Below are 19,819 nucleotides of genomic sequence, written 5' to 3' on the forward strand. Positions count from 1 at the left end.
GTGGAAACTGTTCTGTGAGGATCTACTTCAACCCATTTACAAGAGCACATCCTATGGGGGAGGCAAGTTTTATATCAGGGCCACTGGTGTGTTGATGGCTGTTAAAGAGGCCCACTCATTCTGCATAGAAATCAAAGGTACTGCAAGGGTTACACAAAATCTTCATAAGGGACCCCTGTCTCTCCCTTAGTTTCCCAGTCTGTAAAATACATACAAAACGTATTTGTGAGCCAGTTGTCAAAAAGAATATCACTTACCAAAGGTCTGTCAGAGCTACATGCTTTTACCTGCATCATCTCACTGAATTCTCATTAACTACTAATGAGGTTAGTTCTAGTACATCCACATTTTACAGATAATTAAACTGTAGCTCAGAGACAGCAATTTACTTAATAAGACAAACATTTAAAAAGCCCTTTCTTTCCAAAGTCTTCACTATTTAATCCTCTCAGTAACTCTGGCCTAAGGCAAATAAACCTTTCGGGGATTCCACCAAGGCAGCCTGACTCCAATAGGGTAGCACAGTTTTACCGTTCAACGTATGTATAATGAAAACCATATACGTAATGTAAAATTTTCTAGTAGCCACATTTAAAAGTAAATGACACACGTGAAATTAATTTTAATGATATATTTTATTTGACCCAATATATGCAAAATACTACCTACCAATCCAACATGTAACCAATATAAAAAATTACTGAGATATTTTGCATTTTTTTTTATACTAAGTCCTGGCTGTATTTTACATTACATCACATCCCAGTTCCCACTAGCCACACGTCAAGGGCTCAGTAAGCATATGGGGCTAGTGGCCACTATATGAGGCTACGCATTTAGTCTATTTAGTAATCCTGAAATTAAAAGCAAAACCCACAGAGCCACCTGTCCCTTGGTTTCAGAGGCCGCGCCAAAAAAAAAAATTGTAATGGCAAAAATTTCTTGAGCATTTACTTTGTGCCATGAAAAGGGCAACTTTTACTACGTGTGTTGAAGATCTTACACACGTTATCTTGTGTCATCCTCGCCACAAGGCGAGTGTACTGCCCTCCTCTTTTGAGTGAGCGAGAGAACTTTCCCGAGTTGGGCCCTCCTCCTGCGCCCGATCGCCGTCCCGCTCCCGCCACCCGCCGGGCGCCAGCCCCCGGGAGCCATTGGTTAGCCATCATCCTAATCTGGGTCAAGTAAGGAGGCGCGCACGCAGGGGCAGACGCAGGTCACCTGCAAGCCCTTGGGCTTGAGCGGCGGCTCCGGCACCGACTCCTCCTCCGACCCCTCCTCCGGCTCCTCCTCCGACTCTTCGACTTCTCCTCCTCCTCGAACTGGTGCTCGGGGGCGCCACCAGCCGGAGCCAGCCATTGCACGCTTCGACTGGCCGGCGGGCCTGCGGTAGCCACAGCCTCCTGGCGGGACTCAGGAACGCGAGGGGGCGCCGCTTCCGGGAGCCCGGACTCAGCTTCCGGACGCTCGCGCGCCGAGCTCACCATAGAGAAACCAGCCGGGACGCCCACTTCCGGCCGCCCCAGGCGCTTTGCTGGCGCTGTTAGGCTTGGAGCCCCCACCGGCCCTCTCCCTCAGGGTCGCGCGGGCTCCGCCCTTTAGCGGAAACGTCTCCCTCTTCACCCCGCCCGCTTGCAGACACAGTGCTGCGCCCACAGCTGCCGAACAAAGAGTGACGTCCAGAGCTGGAGTCATGGCGGCGAGTGAGCAGAGCTTGGCAGTAACCGAGAGCCTCGCGCTGCTGTCGGGGAAAGAGGAAGGGGCCGGCCTGAGCTCAAGCCCGGAGCGTAATTCCACGGGCTTCTCCTCGACTCCTGAGACCCCACCGCCTGCCCCCGAGTCGTCCAGCCTCAACGCCGCGGCCCCCGAAGCGAATCCTACGTCTTCCGCGGCGGCCGCCGCCGCCGCCCTGGAGCTGCCTCTCGGGCCCGCACCCCTCGCCTCCGCGCCGTTTGCCGAAGCCGCTCCGCGATTCCCCCCAGGCCCTGGCGGCTCCCGGCCCGGCCCGGAGACGTTCCGCCAGCGATTCCGGCAGTTCCGCTACCAGGACGCGGCAGGCCCTCGGGAGGCGTTCCGACAGCTGCGGGAGCTCTCCCGCCAGTGGCTGCGGCCCGACATCCGTACGAAGGAGCAGATCGTGGAGATGCTGGTGCAGGAGCAGCTGCTCGCCATCCTGCCTGAGGCAGCGCGGGCCCGGCGGCTTCGCCGCCGCACGGACGTGCGCATCACCGGCTGAGCGGCAGAGCTGCGGGCGGCCCGGCCCGGGCGCTCTCTGGACTAGAGCCATGATCAGATCCGAGGCCCGGAGCCTGGCTCCCCAATACGCGTTAATGAAAAACGTGTTTTGGCAGTTCCTGCAGTCTCGTGTGTCCTTTTCGTTCGTCCTTTACCGTGCTTATTTTCCCGAGCCTATTTCCAACCTCCTTTCTGGCTGGTGGCGAAACCAAGTTGGGAGCCCATGAGAATAAAGCCTTTGTTTCTCATTCACTTGGCCATTGTTGGCTTTTGTGGGATCATTATGTGTTGGTTAGGCCTGGGCCGCCACATCTGGGAAATTGTTTTCCGGCGCGTTCCCCAGCGCCCCGCTTGGGTTTCCTTTGTTTTGTGGAGTCTAAGCAATGAGGGCTCCAGCAGCCTGTGTTCCATCGTCGCCCCTACCTCTCACTACCTAGAATTTGAGCTTGTTTTCCTACCTAAGAGGACAGATGACAGTGTTCTGTTGTCTTGTAGGTGGCGGTGGGTCGTGCCGGCAAATAGCTGGCCCTACTAGGTGCTTATTTAACTGGCTACTGTTATACCAATGCTGCCACCAGCTTGCTCCATCAGCCTGCCCTTTGGGCACAAGACTTCCCCAAAGGCCCAAGTTATAGGGCTATTTTAGTAAGTGTTTAGTGCAGGTGTTTACAGAGATAGGCTAGTTCTTGTTTGTGAGCTCTGGTTTAAGCCTCCATACCTTTCCTACCAAATTTTAAGGCTCTTGAAATATTTAAGGAGCATATCTGGTGTGAACTAATGGATTGCTACTCACTTTAATGTCTCTCCAACTGCCTCCCTTAACTTTTTTAATAAGCATAATTGTTCAGGAAGGGAAGAAGCAATGTGGCAAGTAATAGGGAAGCTCTGCAGCATAACCTTAGAGCCTACTCCATTCCTTGAGTCTTCCGCACACCCAGGAAGAAGCTGATTGGGGTTCATAGGCCGTTTGGCTTGCCCTCAGAAGGGTCCTAATTGCAGTGGGTGCCATCTTTTAATATAAGGAAAGCCAGACCTATTCTCCCTGCACTGCTTTCAACAATCAAAAATTGAATAGTCCTGCAGCTCACATCACAAAGCATGAGCCAGACTGGGCTAGAGGGTGGTGTGGGGCATTTTACTTTTGAATATCAAAGACACTTACTTAAATGAATTCAAAAGTATTTTGCATACTTCCTTGGGATTTTGGATTTAAGCCTGCCTGCATCTGCCTCCCTGCAGAAGATACATCTATTTAGAATGTAAAAGCAGACTTCCTTTAAAAGGTAATGTTTATAGAAAATTAATGCACATTAAAAACAGGGTAGATGGGACCTCCCTGGTGGTGCAGTGGTTAATAAGAATCTGCCTGCCAATGCAGGAGAGACAGGTTCAAGCCCTGGTCCGGGAAGATCCCACATGCCACGGAGCAACTAAGCCCGTGCACCACGGAGCAACTAAGCCCGTGCACCACAGCTACTGAGCCTGCACTCTGGAGCCCGCGAGCCACAACTACTGAGCCTGTGTGCCACAACTACTGAAGCCTGCATGCCTAGAGCCCATGCTCCGCAACAAGAGAAGCCACTGCAATGAGAAGCCCGTGCACTGCAAAGAAGAGTAGCCCCCGCTCCCCACAACTAGAAAGCCTGCACGCAGCAACGAAGACCCAATGCAGCTAAAAATAAATATAAAAAGAAGAAAAATAAATTCATATTAAAAAATAGGGTAGATAACTATAACAAATGACTGAAACGTAGCAACAAAAACCTGTTTTATTTTTTCCAAATACAGATACAGAAGTTTGCATGTTTTGCAAATATTGCTTCAAAGCAACATTTCTATATACAGCGCCTTCTGTTCTAATAGCGCGTAAACATAGATATGTATCCACAGTGCAATGTTGGCTCATCAAGGGTCCACCTTGCATACACTCATCACTTAAACAAAATGATTAGTCAAACCAGAACTGTTTTTGTCAAGGCAATTTTTTTTTATAGGTGGATAGTTTTTCTCAAAAGAAAACGTAGGTAGTGTACATTTCTAAATGGTAACAGTAATAATTGCAAATAACAGTTTCCAGTGCTCCAGCCTGGGGTTAATTCAACTTGACCCAGGAATTGGGGATGGAGCCCCTCAACATGGTTTTAAATTAGGGAAGCACACTGGGGTTATCAGAACTCGGAGTCACCCCCTGCTTCCCTAAGGACAAAGGTCACAATGAGTGAAATGGGATTATTTCCTTTACAAAAAGCATACAGTAAACCCAATAATGGCCACTTGGCAAAATTAGGGTAACTCAGTTTCTTCTTTCATCTGGAAAAAGACATGAAATTGACTCCCTTAAAGTTACAGCTTCCCCAGAAGTTATGCTCAAATGTGTTTTCAGGAAAGAAAAATCAGTAATCTAATAAGTCACTATACCTCACAGTTGTGGCTACAGAAAATCATCCTGTTTCTTCCCCTTTCAGACAAGCTTCACACAGTTCTTATAATGTGGCCGTCTGATAAATTATTGCAAAACACAGATGCCATGCATACTCCTTGAGCGTTTCTTCCCACACCAGAAACACCAACATTAGCAATGGAAAACAACCTCTTACAGAGGAATTGTGTCAGCTTTATTACAGATGTCATAGCCACATGTATTCCCTCTGATGGATGAGCTACAGCAGGTCAACTTGTCCTAAATTCATTTTGTATCAAATGGTGAGTTAAATTACTAGACAAAGCATACCCTGAAACAGATCTTGGTACAGAGGGCTTTGTGACCGCAGATGACCTGTACCTTAAAGCCTAACCATCCCAAAGGTCACCGGAGATACTGTCATTGCTATTGAGATATTGGCTACTTCACGTTTACATAGTAAATATTTGCAGCATATAACATTACAGATTCATAAACCCATAATTAACTTGTGAGTGTTAATGGATAGATGTGCTTTGATTTTTGCCTTTAGTGATAGGAAAACTAAATGGTAAAATGGGTCACTCCTCAAAGCATGGAACATTTTCTTTAATTTTGCCTAGTAAGGAAAAACAAAACAATTACACGTGGAACCGTAACCTGGAAGAGTAACAAATATTGTCTCAAAAGGTACAAACTGCACCTGGACCTTAAGCAGCATAATCACCTTGATCTCACAAAATAATACGAACAGGAAATTTAAAGTGTTAACGTATATTAAAACAATTCGGAAAATGCCAACTACTGAACATATACCCTTCGGGGAAGGAGAAAAGCGGCAGCAGATGTAGAATCTGGTTTGTTTACAACAATACAAAGTAAGGTAATTCCCCAAACCACATTCTTTGTAACAAATCTTTACAGTGAGAGTTCAAATTTGGGGGAACCATTTTTTGGACATGAAATAGAACTGGTAAGCTGTCAAGAAGTGGGTAGAAAATGCTGTCCTTTGGGTTCCAGACCCTGCCTGCTTCAGTTTGGAATTCCTCCTAGATTCTTATTACAGTGAGATTCTAGTTCTTCCACAGGCTGTATGGGTTCTGCTACAAAAGACACAACCCAGCCAATTCTGGGGTGAAAGCATACAAAACTTGTCCCCGGTACCATGAAGTCATGCAAGACAGGTGGTGAGAAAGTGAAGAGTTCTAAGAAGGCAGGGCAGCCAAGGCCTCTGCTCCTTCCCAACCTCCACAGAATGGTGAAGTCACGACATTCCCACGAAGCTGGAAAAACGAAAATGATGCCTGCTGCCTAAATCCATGCCAGGCAGAAAACCAGAAGGCTTGGCATGTGCCCCAACCTGACAGAAAAGTCAATTAAATAAGCTGCAAGTTGAATTTACAACTGTTTCCGACTAAACTTTTTTGGCTCTCATTCCATTTATCATCAGTGGCACGATTTCAAGTGAAGTTTGTGCAAAAAGACTCACTCTCCATTCAACAATGTGCACAGAAGAAGGCAATCCCAAGAGTCTATTTGCTACCTTCTTGGTAGGCTTCGAGATCAGAGTGCCCTCCCTTCCAGCAGCCAAAATGGCCTCTTTGTCCAAGTCCATCACACCCCTGCCCAGATCCCTGAAGTCAGTCGGTGTCACGTGCATTCGGCATGCTAGGTTTATTTATTTAAATATGTGAAGCTCCTCCTGCAGGTGCCCCAGGATTGTGCCCCCATTAGTGTGGGGTGCCCAGTTTCATGTTGAGCAGCAGAGTGCGATCTGTTGCACCTTGCCCAGGTCCGTCAGCAGCTGCTTGATGCAATGCTTGAGCTGCGGAAGCCTGGCCAGAGGCTCCGGGGGCTCCAGCTCCCCAGTGTAGTCCAGCCAGCTCTCCAACACTGTAGGCAGAAGAGAGAGGACCTGGTGAGTTCTCAACGCTTGATCTGCAAGAATGTCAGCACTTTATCCCACCTAACCACTCGTGGGGGGCTGGGAGGGAGGGCCATTTCAGGCAACACTGACTCATCACCCTCTCTGCAAAGTATTACTCATAGGTCAAAGCTCAAATGCTGTAGAGCGGTGCAGTCCAACAAAACTTTCTGCAGTGATGGAAATGGGCTATGTCTGTGTTGTCTAATATAGCCACTAGCCATATGTAGCTACTGAGTACTTAAAACGTGGCTAGTGCAACTGAGGAACTGAATTTAAATTTTATTCCATTTTAATTAATTTATATAGCCACACATAGCTAGTGACTACTCCATTCGTGCAGCTCTATAGTCTAGCCGGCTTGGACCGACCTTTCTCAGTGTTACCGCCCCATCTTTATAAGGCTTTCCCATGTTGAAAATCAGAGAGCCTGGTGTTTTAGCCTTCTGTTAAGAACAATGAGAATCTAAAGGGACTTGAAAAGGTCTATTTTTGTCTCCATAAATTCTGATCTGCTTCATATTGATTCCTATCATCAGTAGCACAGAACACTCTGATTTTATTTTCTAAGTACTTAATGTAAGATGTCCAGGTACTAACAAACTTGACTACAATTAGTTCAATATCTAAAAAGCTGTCTTGCTTCTGAGAGCAGAAATTTCTCTATAGCAAGATATTTGTTCTTCCCCAAGCCACTCCCTTAAGCTCTGGCATTTGGGGAGGGGCCATTCCGGAGCCCTGCACCTCTGACAAGAGCCAGCCCCTCCAGGTAGGCCCTGTGCTTACCCCGTCCTGCCCGTAGACTTTCTAGTCTGTGCACCAACCTCTACTGAGCACCCTCTGGACCCTGGAGCCAGACTGCAGAAAGAGGAAGACCATGCAGTGCCTGTTCCTCAAACAGCCTGCAGCCTCATACACAATCCTCTGCCCTCCTCAGACCAGCCCTCCATCTCCCTTCCCACCTTTCTAAATCCTTTGTTCCCTGCAAGTTACTTCTCAGGGAAGCCTTCCCCAACTCTACAATCTGAATCTGGTCCCTGTGTCACAGGTGCTATGCTATCACTTGCTCTCCTTTGGAGCACTTATCCTGGTTTGTAATTAAACATAACGGGATGATTTAATTAATATCTGTCTCTAACATAAGATCAAGCCCCATGAGAGCAGAGGCAGAGTCTGCCTTACTCACCATTATATACCTAACACTCAGCTATGCCTGGTACATAGTACGTTCTCAACAGAGGCAGTGAGAGAATGCAGCAACAATCCAGTGATATGCCCCACTGAACGCTCGGGCTCCTCAGACTTCACCTTCCTCCATCAGATTTCTTGTTGGTACTTGGGGGTTCCAAGGAGGAGGAACCTTCCCTCCTCCTGATCCCAACAAGTACAAGGACTTGAAAATAAGAAATATAAAACTGACTTCTCAGACGGAACTTGAAAACCAAGAGTAAAGGATCAAAGTTAAATGACAGTGACCAGTGACCTCCCGAGCAAGAAAAACTCCATAGTGACCAGTTTCAATACAACAGTTAAGTCTTATTAAAAAAAAAAAAAAAGAAAAAGAAAAGGAAAAAGAAGTCCACAGACTAGAGAGAGACAGGAACTGCTCAGCTAAAGAGCACAAGCGTAAATGGAGGCGGGACTTCCCTGGTGGTCCAGTGGTTAAGACTCCATGCTCCCAATGCAGGGGACCCAGGTTTGATCCCTGATCAGGGAACTAGATCCCACACACAGCAACGACGATCCCAAAGACCTGGCATGCATGCATAAATAAACCTTTTTTTTAAAAAAAAAGAGTAAATGGAGAAAAGACTCAAAGTTAATGCCATAAGAGCCCATCTGGGTGAGTCTAAGGCAGTCAAGCCTGGCTGGGTTGATTCCAAGAGAAAATGTCAGTCAGTCTGTCCTTGGCAAGATGATCCTACAATTGCTGAGAGGCCCCTCTTAAAGCTACTGGAACTACCTCAGATCTGGTTCGGGCTCACCCAAGACGTGCCCCAACACCATGGTGACCCAGCAGGCACGCACAGGGAGAGAGAGCATCAGTCAGTGTGCAGACTAGAAGAGTCTAGGCCACTCACAGTCTCTGAACTTGGTTGAGAGGAGTGTTTAGAGCCCCTAAGGTGGAAGTCTTCTCTCTAGCAGGAACGAAGAAGACCAGACCCAGAAATGTGGGAGCCAATAGCACCTACTCTGGAACCCAGCATCCAGCAAGCCAGCCTTCTCTCCACACCAGGTGCTGGACCATCACCCCAAGTTTCTCCTTTAAGGAAGTTCAACAGCTTCTCAACAGTATCATGATTCCAAGCAAGGCAAAAGGTTATAAAGGTAAAGTTTCATTTCAAATACACTCCCCCAGACCATCTAGATAGAGGCCAATGCTCACTAAGGTAACATTTAAAAAAAAAAATCTATCTAATGCTAAAAGATTCAGTATTTTCATGGTCATTAAATATCTTTTAGTTTTATAAGACTGTTCACACAACTACATAAGTTATTAAATAATGGTTAATACTCAAACAATGACATTTTTTAAAGTCAATACAATAGGTTATCAGACTTTTTAAAAAGGAATACTGTATCCAAATTCCTATAAAAGCTCAGTTTATCTTGATGGTATTTAGATGAAATGAAGATAGTAGAAATAAAATAGGATTCTGATGAATCTTAATTAAATACAATGCAAACTCTGTTTACCTGAATAAAATCTTTAAACTTTATAATTGATTTTCATGCTTCTAGTACCTCTCGGGGCCTGGAATATCAGAACAAGAACAGAATATGTGGCCCCAGATGAGCAGGACACAAGAGTCCCCTGGAAGGCCAGAGAAGGGAGCCCAGGCTTATCATCCTGGCCACACTGACCACTCAGTGAACTCAGGGCTGGAGCAGCCCAAGCCTGGGACTTCCCTGGTGATCCAGTTAAAGAATCTGCCTTCCAATGCAGGGGACGTGGGTTTGATCCCTGGTCGGGGAACTAAGATCCCACATGCCTCGGGGCAACTAAGCCCACGTGCCACAAACTACAGAGCCCACGCACTCTGGAGCCCGTGTGCCACAGCTAGAGAGAGAGAAGCCCGCACACCGCAACAAAAGATCCCGCATGCCACCATGAAGATCCCGCGTGCCGCAACTAAGGCCCAACGCAGCCAAAAATAAAATGGAAGGAAGGGAGGGAGGAAGGGAGGGAGGAAAGAAGGAAGAAAGAAAGGCTCTGTCTTCCCCCCTAGGGGCAGGTTCCTTTGGCAACAACTGAAACTTCGCCCTGTTTCCATGGTGCTAAGCCGCTTCTCAGGGACCCAGAGCCAATTCTACCGCCACCGTCTGAAACTCTAGAATTTTCAGTCTGGCACTCGATCCTCTTTCAGCTTTCTAATAGCGGGGTTTTTCACAGACCTGGCATCAGCTACAGTTCTAAGGAGCCCAAGGAAACCTTTCAGGAGTGAAAGAGAGACAGAAACACTCCGCCTTGCAGAAATGCCCTCCCAATGGAACCTGGACTGGCCTCCCATTCCCGGTTCCGCAGGTTTGCCTCCGGAGCAGGAAAGAAAACATGAGGGCATGTTAGGCTCTCGTCCTCACACTGTCCTCCAACAGGGCCAAACCCTTTCCCAGTCAAGCCAGTCCTCTTATCATCACCCTCAGTCACCCCCCCTTGTAGCAGAAAACATCACTCTCTTCAAGGCTCCGCTTCAGTCCCAGGAGCTCCAGGAAGCCTTCCTGTTATCACTTCCCCTCACAGCAGCTCTCCTCCCCTGGCCCGGCCTCAGCCATACCTTGTGACCCTCGCTTACATAACACATGGCATTTTTCTTCCAAGTTATTTCATCCCCAATTACAGTAATAACAGCCTGGCTGTACTCAGAATCCTCAAACAGAACATTTATTTCTTAATCAGTCTCCTTTCTAAGGATGAAAACAAATAATTAGGAAATAAGAGAATAAGACAACAAAATATCAAGAAGGAAGTCTGTCTTCAAAAAGCAAACGGACAACATCCTGGGGATCAAGAGTTCAGTCCTCCAAGCCCATTTGCTACCACTAACATCCGGGACAAATAGCCAGGGGCTACATAAATGACTTAGTCAAGTTCTTAAATCTCTACTGATAAAGAGAAGGCTTCATATTAGATTTGAAGAAAGGCTGAAATAAAAGGTGTTTTCAGATCAATCCTCAGACATCCTAAAAGCTCAAATAGGTCAAAGTTTCAATTCCCCACAGAACTGGCTTAGTAAAGATGGGCTCAGATCACACTTTACCCGCAGGCAGAGTTCAGCTGCTCTTCTGCACACTCTCCTTGGCAGAAGGGACTGGGAAAGTGAGGCAGGACCCCTGACATCGAACAAACCTTAGAAGTGCCCGATCACTACTAAAAGTAAGGCTCTGCCATCTTGAGGGGAGAATGAAGGTGGTGAGACTGACAGAGAGGAGGCAAGAACACAGCTGTGCCTGGAGAGCCAGATCAGGGGGTTCAGAAAGCAGCTCATCCCGGCGGGCCCACGGTGCCCACCAAGTGCAGGGAGCCAAGGAGGGAGCCCTACCGTCCAGCTCCTTCTCAATGGAGTCCATCCTATGCGTGACTTCGTCCTGAAGAGACTCCACATGCGTCAGCAGGTTAAACTGCCACTGGTGCTGGGAGCTCAGCAGCCCCTCTCCACCTCTGTCCAGCAGCTTCCGAGCAGGGGCTTCCTCAGGTAGGACCTTTCTGGAGACATATTCCCTCACCTGGGGATGCGACAACATTGAAGTTACTGCACGGAGACAGCTCCCAGCCCCTCTTCCAACCAGCCAGTGTCCACAACCATTTGAAATCCCAGTTGCAGTTTGAATATCCCAACTCTCTACCTCCCTGCCCCGTTCCTCGCCTCTTGGGCACTGGGCAGAAGCGTGCCTGCTGTACCAATAACAACCACCTCAGGGCAGCACAGACCTCTGACTCAGAGGATCCCACAGCTGCTTCCCAAAGAATGGCCCAATGCCCTAGGCCTGAAGCAGGCCTCACAGAAAGGCTTCCAGAAACCTGAGATCAAAATACAGCAGGGCGAGTGTAGACAAGGGTTAGTAAGTGGATGTCAGACAAACTAGCTTTAAGTCCTAGCTCCATGTCTTGCTGAACGCATGTATCTGGATGAGTTACTTCACCTCTCTGGGCCTCTGTTCCCTCATGGGAAAGAAGGAAGTAGTAAATCCTACTTTAAAGGTTCATGAGGATGAAATAGGATAATGTTTATAAAACACAGTGCCGGCCTATGGTCAGCCTGCTATCAATAAGAGATTTTTAACCCCAGCTGTCTTGTTTAGGCCCAGTATTTCCTGATTTTTTTCATGATGTGCCAGACACCTCTAGGCAATTTGCCTAGTCTGCATGATCACAAACCTTTTCTGGGGTTTGTGACCGCAACCTTTCATTCACTCATTTGAAATGAAATAGGTTCTACTTAACGTTTATTTAGGGGTGACTATGTGCAAAGCCACGCTCTGAGAGCTTTTCACAGATACGCTGCACAGTAACTGAGAGGGCACTGCCACTGGCTCCACTCGACAGGGGTTAAGGAGACACGTCTGAGGAGGTGAAGTGACCTGCTCAGCTAGAGGAGAATCACACAGCAAGTGGCTGAGCCCAGACTTGAAACTGGGTCTGTCTCCAAAGACTATGTCCTCACCAGCCTCATCCAGCACTGTTTAGACCCTGGCAAGGATACAAGCTGAACGAGGTATAATGCCCACCCTTGAGGGGCTTCTAACCTAGGATGCTCCCCCTCGGCAAGATGCAGCAATGGACTTATGCTGGTGACACCAACCCACAAAATGAAGTCTGGGAAAGTAAGTATGACAAGGGTGGAGAAGCTCTCAAATCACACAAATCCTCACTGACAACTGAGGACAGGGCAGAATGAGACCAGTGAACGCTGGCAAGAGAACACAGGGGGCTCCAGAAGAAAATGACTTGAATAACAAGAAACTGAGAGTATCTCTTGGGAAAACTGATGAAACCAGCAAATATTTTGACAAAATGGACTGTTCCTATGTCAGGGCTGCAAAGTGAAAAGTAAAGCCAGCATAGAATTGTACTGAAAACCTTATGCCTAACAAAACACCTGACTCATTCTTTGCTCGTGCGAAGGATTAGCACCCACGGGCAACTATAAATTGCATTGAAGAAAAAAACGCACTTTCCTAACTTCCTTCCATTTATCAAGTTCCAGTCAACCCTTTTCCCCTGCTACCTCCCACCTCTCCACACCCCGCCCCCGACTCTGCCACTTTGTGGACATTTCCTAGAACCAATGTTCTTTGGGGTTTAAGTGGGCTCTCTTGACTTTGTACTCATTTTAACAGACCAAAAAACATCTATGATAAGCAAATTTATATACAATTTTACAGTAAATACAACTCTATAATAAACATCTTCCACAGAACATTTAGCCCTAGGAGGAGAAGGTACAAGCACTCAAACACCGAGTTAAGCACCAGTACAAGCGAGCCCCATACCTTTGGGGAGCTGGGTTTGGGGTCACTGTCCCCTCTGCTCCTGTCTTGTTCTAGAGGCCAGCCCAGGCGCGGAGAGAGGGAATCGTCACCATTCTCGTGGAGGGGGTTGACTGCATCGTCAAGGGCAGAGCGCCGGGTCTCCACCACCAGCTTCTGTTCCACAGCAGGGTAGTAGGTGCGGGGCTTCTGGTAGCAGTGCTCGCTGGTGATATATGACTCCTCCACAGACCGGGGCAAGGGCAGGGGCAGAGGTTTCTCCACCGCCCCGTTCAAAGTTCTATAGCTTGGGGCTTCCTCCCTGCTCTTGGCTTCAGTGACATGGATATGTTTGGAATGAGATCTCCCCTCCGCCAGATGCTGTTTCCAAGGCTGACACCACAGCTGCAGATCAGGATGCTCCCGGCTTCTGTTGGGAGGGCAAACACGGAGAGGGCTTCGGAGTACCTGGGACCACTGCAGGGGCTTTCCAATAGGGGGGAAGACCTGGGCCAACTGGTACAAGCCACTATTTGCCACACAAGAGGGAATGTAAATCAGCAGCCTCTGAGGCGACCACTTCCAGGCAAGCTCCTGCTGTATCACTCACAGTGAGTGGGACTGGACTTGGGAGTCAGAAGACCTGACTGCATTTCAGCTCAGCCGCTGATTAGCAGTGCAGCTGGGCCGAGTCACTCAGCCAGCCTCATTCCCGTTTCCTCCTCAGCAAATCTGGCAGATGGTTACATCTACCTGTCTGCCAGCAACCACTGAGTTTGCTACAGATGAAGTGAATTAATTTGAATGGAAGTACAGTACTTTGTTGGCAATAAAGTGCTCTTCAAATGTGACTTACTAAAAATAACCTTAACTTATTAATAAACAGCCACGATAATCCTGGCATGCAATGGCACTCAATCACACAAATCCAGTGGTGACCCGGGAGGGAGGCGGTAACCAGAAGTCATCTAGGCATAGGCCATTAATAACAAAATCTTCTGTTTGCACCATTCCAAAGAGGAAAATCTGTTATTAAAGAACAAAGGATTCTGCTCCCTTTTTGGGCCACAGACACTTCTGAGAATCTGAAAGCTCTTGCTACATGTATACGTGTACATAAAACTCTGTGTATGACTTGAGAGTTTCCCACAATCATTCACCATCTGAGGTTTGACCCAACAGAAGGTCTTTAATTTACTGGATCATAATCAATTGTAAAAAAGGAAAAACAGAACAGAAAATACCAGAATGCACCATTCTAAGTAAGAGTAGGTGTTTTGTGAAATTTTAGCTTCGGTTTTGTACATGTGAGTGATATAAAATGTATTTCTTACTGTGGGATATATATTTAAGTTTAAAAGCCACGACTCGAGATAAACTTCACCTTTTTAACTCTTGTTTACCACCCAGAACTTCCATTACAACCTTGGATCATTAAGTGAAATGAAGAAAGAAAGGAAAAGAGAAAAGGATGGAGGAAGAAAAACGGGGCTTCCCGAGTAAGGCCCACCAGCTACCAGCAGTTCCTAGCTGGCAGGGGTGTTTGCAAGCAAGTGGGAGGACGGACAGGTACTACTCACATTTGGTTCACAGATGTGCAGAAATGTGTGGGAGCCTTTCCAACTGTCACAATGACTACTGATTGTCACATATGTGACCTCAGCATTCAGTTCACTGAATTCAGAGATGCTAAATATCCTATAATGCTCGATACAGTTCCACACATACAGAGAATTATCTCATGGTATAATTGTAAACATTACCTTCACCAGTCCCAACTGAGAAACACTGAAACCAGATCAGCAGGAACTCAGCAGCAACTCCCACATATAGATACCCCCCCCACCCCCCTACACACACTTTCCTGAAGCCTTCCTGCAGAAATGGAATAGGCCATAAATAGGACAGCATGGAATGACCTTTACAGAACCTAAAATTCTGCTCGCAAGGGGCTACAACTATCCTTTCTCGGCTCTCCCACCCTAGCAATCCCCAATACCACTCCGATCCACTGGGGAAGGAGAGGAAACCACCAGCATCAAGGCAGCCTGGGTCCCTGACCATTTCCAGCAGGGTATCACAGCCTGTACCAGGAACCTAGGACCCCGGACACGCCTCTGAAATCATAATTGCATCAGAGGAAATGGGAGTCCTTGTTCACTTTCAGGTCTACTAGAGCCTGAAATCTGTTAACTTGGAGCATAGAGGCCACAGTATGGACCTGTTCTTGCGCAAAAATCACAAAAGTCTTTGCTTCCTCCCTCCTACAATTTTCACCCTCCCAGCTAAGATCTGAAGCCCCAGCTACTACACAAGGATGACCCTGGCCTTTCTTTGTAAGCCCTGTCAATCATGAAGAAGGTATGCACAGCCATGCATGTTACTTTTGAAATGACAACATTTGAAGTTATTCCCAGTTTTACTGTTTGCCTTTGAAAATGAATCCACCAGGTCACTTAGGAACAAAATTTCTGAGAATGAAGACCCAGAGCCTGTGATAGCAGAGACTATCTAGGTGTACAGAGACATACTGGGACCACCTCCCTGTCTCCCAGGCTCTTTTCTCCATATATAATGACTAACAAGATCTCCCTATACTCCCTCCCGAACTTCTTGGAGAAGTTAGATTTAATTCCAGTATGAAGTCACTGCTATAAAGATGAAGGATCTAGGGGCTTCCCTGGTGGAGTAGTGGTTGAGAATCCGCCTGCCAATGCAGGGGACACGGGTTCGATCCCTGGTCCGGGAAGATCCCACATGCCGCAGAGCAACTAAGCCTGTGCACCACAACTACTGAGCCTGTGCTCTAGAGCCTGTGAGCCACAACTACTGAGCCCGCGTGCCGCAACTACTGGAGCCCGCGTGCCGCAACTACTGGAGCCCACGTGCCACAACTTCTGAAGCCCGCGTGCCTAGAGCCCGTGCTCCGCAATGAGAAGCCCATGCACAGCAACAAAGGGTAGCCCCTGCTCGCCACAACTAGAGAAAGCCCGTGCGCAGCAGCGAAGACCCAACACAGCCAAAAATAAATAAATTTATATAAAAAAATTAAAGATGAAGGATCTAAACGGGGATTCAGAACGAACAAGGTTCTGGAATATGGGACAGGGCTGGAGCACTGGTATTTCAGTGAGAAGAAAGAGAACACCATCTGACTGAATCCTCAAATGAAAAGAAACATAGCAACATTTACAATCAGGAGTATCATCTGAGGTTTGCCCTCACCTTCCACCTGTCTCAGTCAGTTTCTGGCATCTCATTAAGAAGAAATTTACTTGGCTTATATGGAGGAAATTTTTCTGATTTTATAAAATGTGAGGGAATACCTAGTCTAAGACATCCAAAACAGGGTCACTTGATTCAGTTCACCTCAACAGATACCGTCACAGTAACGGTTAATTCCCCAAGTAACCATCCTTTCCTTCTCTTACACCCACCTCCACCCTCACTCCTGAGTTTGTTCAGGGCACACGGCCACCTGGCTATTAGCCTCCTGCAGTTAGGTGTGTCCATGAAACCACTTGCTCCCCCTCCTGGGGGTCAGAGCAGAGTTGAGGTACAGATGCATCTGCTTGACCACGCAGATGAGATTAACCCTAATGGAATGCCAGAGCAGTAAGACAGAAGGAACCCAAGTCCCCACGTCCATAGCTGGAATCTTGGACAAAGGCCACCTACCTGGCCTGGACCCCTGCCTACCTCTGGACCATGCCTTATGTGAGAAAGAAAATTCCATTTTGTTTAGCCTTTATTTTTTTGGTTTTGTTATAGCAGCTTGGTTTTTACCCAAATCAACATATACCCTTGCTGAATGTGCCCTGCTCAACATCTCCTTGCCATGTCAATTTTACTTTGTTTACCAATCAAGAATGTTTAGGATGGGAGTTCCCTGGTAGCCTAGTGGTTAGGATTCCAGGCTTTCACTGCTACAGTCTGCGGTCTAGGTTCAATCCCTGGTCGGGGAACTGAGATCCCGTAAGTCGCGAGGTGTGGCCAAAAAAACAACAACAACAACAACAAAAAAAACCCCACGATGTTTAGGATGAATGGATAAACGAAATGTGGTATTACATATAATGGAATATTATTTAGCCTTAAAAAGGAAGGAAATTCTGATACAACTTACAACATAGACAAACCTTAAGGACATTATGCTAAGTGAAATGAGCCGGTCATAAAAAGACAAATACTGTAGAATCCCATTTATATGAAGTACCCAGAGCAGTCAAATTCAGAGAGACAGAAAGTAGAAGGGTGGCTGTCAGCGGCTGGGGGAGGGGAAATGGAGAGAAGTTGCTTAATGGGTACAGAGTTTGTTTTGCTCCACACAAGGAGTTCTGGAGATTGGTTGCGACAGAGTGAATGTACTTAACACTACTGAACTGTACACTTAAAAACGGTTAAGATAGCAAACTTTATATTATGTATATCTTACCACAGTTTAAAAAACAAAACCCAAAAACTCAGAACAGGGACTTCCCTGGTCGTCCACTGGTTACGAATCTGCCTTCCAAAGCAGGGGACGTGGGTTCAATCCCTGGTCCGGGAACTAAGATCCCACATGCCGTGGGGCAACTGAACCCATGCTCTGCAACTAGAGAAGCCGCCCGCGTGCCGCAACTACTGGAGCCCGCGTGCCGCAACTACTGGAGCCCACGTGCCACAACTTCTGAAGCCCGCGTGCCTAGAGCCCGTGCTCCGCAATGAGAAGCCCATGCACAGCAACAAAGGGTAGCCCCTGCTCGCCACAACTAGAGAAAGCCCGTGCGCAGCAGCGAAGACCCAACACAGCCAAAAATAAATAAATTTATATAAAAAAATTAAAGATGAAGGATCTAAACGGGGATTCAGAACGAACAAGGTTCTGGAATATGGGACAGGGCTGGAGCACTGGTATTTCAGTGAGAAGAAAGAGAACACCATCTGACTGAATCCTCAAATGAAAAGAAACATAGCAACATTTACAATCAGGAGTATCATCTGAGGTTTGCCCTCACCTTCCACCTGTCTCAGTCAGTTTCTGGCATCTCATTAAGAAGAAATTTACTTGGCTTATATGGAGGAAATTTTTCTGATTTTATAAAATGTGAGGGAATACCTAGTCTAAGACATCCAAAACAGGGTCACTTGATTCAGTTCACCTCAACAGATACCGTCACAGTAACGGTTAATTCCCCAAGTAACCATCCTTTCCTTCTCTTACACCCACCTCCACCCTCACTCCTGAGTTTGTTCAGGGCACACGGCCACCTGGCTATTAGCCTCCTGCAGTTAGGTGTGTCCATGAAACCACTTGCTCCCCCTCCTGGGGGTCAGAGCAGAGTTGAGGTACAGATGCATCTGCTTGACCACGCAGATGAGATTAACCCTAATGGAATGCCAGAGCAGTAAGACAGAAGGAACCCAAGTCCCCACGTCCATAGCTGGAATCTTGGACAAAGGCCACCTACCTGGCCTGGACCCCTGCCTACCTCTGGACCATGCCTTATGTGAGAAAGAAAATTCCATTTTGTTTAGCCTTTATTTTTTTGGTTTTGTTATAGCAGCTTGGTTTTTACCCAAATCAACATATACCCTTGCTGAATGTGCCCTGCTCAACATCTCCTTGCCATGTCAATTTTACTTTGTTTACCAATCAAGAATGTTTAGGATGGGAGTTCCCTGGTAGCCTAGTGGTTAGGATTCCAGGCTTTCACTGCTACAGTCTGCGGTCTAGGTTCAATCCCTGGTCGGGGAACTGAGATCCCGTAAGTCGCGAGGTGTGGCCAAAAAAACAACAACAACAACAAAAAAAACCCCACGATGTTTAGGATGAATGGATAAACGAAATGTGGTATTACATATAATGGAATATTATTTAGCCTTAAAAAGGAAGGAAATTCTGATACAACTTACAACATAGACAAACCTTAAGGACATTATGCTAAGTGAAATGAGCCGGTCATAAAAAGACAAATACTGTAGAATCCCATTTATATGAAGTACCCAGAGCAGTCAAATTCAGAGAGACAGAAAGTAGAAGGGTGGCTGTCAGCGGCTGGGGGAGGGGAAATGGAGAGAAGTTGCTTAATGGGTACAGAGTTTGTTTTGCTCCACACAAGGAGTTCTGGAGATTGGTTGCGACAGAGTGAATGTACTTAACACTACTGAACTGTACACTTAAAAACGGTTAAGATAGCAAACTTTATATTATGTATATCTTACCACAGTTTAAAAAACAAAACCCAAAAACTCAGAACAGGGACTTCCCTGGTCGTCCACTGGTTACGAATCTGCCTTCCAAAGCAGGGGACGTGGGTTCAATCCCTGGTCCGGGAACTAAGATCCCACATGCCGTGGGGCAACTGAACCCATGCTCTGCAACTAGAGAAGCCCACAACAAAGACCCAGCGCAGCCAAAATAGAAAAAAAACAACTCAGAGCGGCACAAAGAAAAGAGAAAACAAACTATAAATACACCATTTCTTTTTCTTTTTTTTTCTAAGGCATTTGATTTGATTTGATTTTTTGGCCGCACCATGTGGCACATGGGATCTTAGTTCCCTGACCAGGGTTCGAACCTGAACCCCCTACATTGGAAGTGTGGTGTCTTAACCACTGGAGCGCCAGGGAAGTCCCCACATGCCGTATCTTGATTACAGTAGTGTTTGTATATACATTTGCCAAAACTCAATGAACATTTAAAACGGGTGAACTTGGGGCTTCCCTGGTGGCACAGTGGTTGCGCGTCCGCCTGCCGATGCAGGGGAACCGGGTTCGCACCCCGGTCTGGGAGGATCCCACATGCCGCG

At 47.0% G+C, this 19,819-nt stretch overlaps 3 protein-coding genes across 11 annotated transcripts in view; 1 reads left to right on the top strand and 2 right to left on the bottom strand.

The window, feature by feature from the left end:
- Positions 1-1,475, bottom strand: part of CNBD2 (cyclic nucleotide binding domain containing 2) — a 61,789-nt gene extending 60,314 nt beyond the window's left edge. For both annotated transcript variants that reach the window (XM_024128615.3, XM_028498324.2), the window contains exon 1: positions 1,222-1,475. In XM_024128615.3, coding sequence (XP_023984383.1) covers positions 1,222-1,359 — 138 coding nt within the window. In that variant the 5' untranslated portion in view covers positions 1,360-1,475. The remainder of the gene's footprint in view (positions 1-1,221) is intronic.
- Positions 1,476-1,482: 7 nt separating this feature from the next.
- SCAND1 (SCAN domain containing 1) lies at positions 1,483-2,487 on the top strand. The gene has a single exon (XM_007101698.4). The coding sequence runs from the start codon at positions 1,694-1,696 to the stop codon at positions 2,234-2,236; it is 543 nt and encodes a 180-aa protein (XP_007101760.1). The 5' UTR covers positions 1,483-1,693; the 3' UTR covers positions 2,237-2,487.
- A 1,509-nt stretch (positions 2,488-3,996) lies between these two features.
- PHF20 (PHD finger protein 20) overlaps positions 3,997-19,819 on the bottom strand; it is a 135,938-nt gene continuing 120,115 nt past the window's right edge. For 6 of the 8 annotated variants that reach the window (XM_007101699.3, XM_055090976.1, XM_055090980.1 and 3 more), the window contains 3 exons: positions 13,053-13,458; positions 11,102-11,285; positions 3,997-6,529 (listed from right to left, as the gene is read on the bottom strand). In XM_007101699.3, the coding sequence (XP_007101761.1) occupies positions 6,387-6,529; positions 11,102-11,285; positions 13,053-13,458 (733 nt within the window). In that variant the 3' untranslated portion in view covers positions 3,997-6,386. Of the gene's footprint in view, positions 6,530-6,577; positions 7,419-9,257; positions 9,316-11,101; positions 11,286-13,052; positions 13,459-19,819 lie in introns of those variants that run through there. The other 2 variants (XM_055090977.1, XM_055090978.1) reach the window with 2 other exon arrangements.

This window comes from Physeter macrocephalus, chromosome 14, assembly GCF_002837175.3.
Source record: "Physeter macrocephalus isolate SW-GA chromosome 14, ASM283717v5, whole genome shotgun sequence".
Classification (NCBI taxonomy): domain Eukaryota; kingdom Metazoa; phylum Chordata; class Mammalia; order Artiodactyla; family Physeteridae; genus Physeter; species Physeter macrocephalus.

Coding starts and splice junctions, on each gene's coding strand:
- SCAND1 (XM_007101698.4), top strand. CDS start 1,694: ATGGCGGCGAGTGAGCAGAGCTTGGCAGTAACCGAGAGCCTCGCGCTG.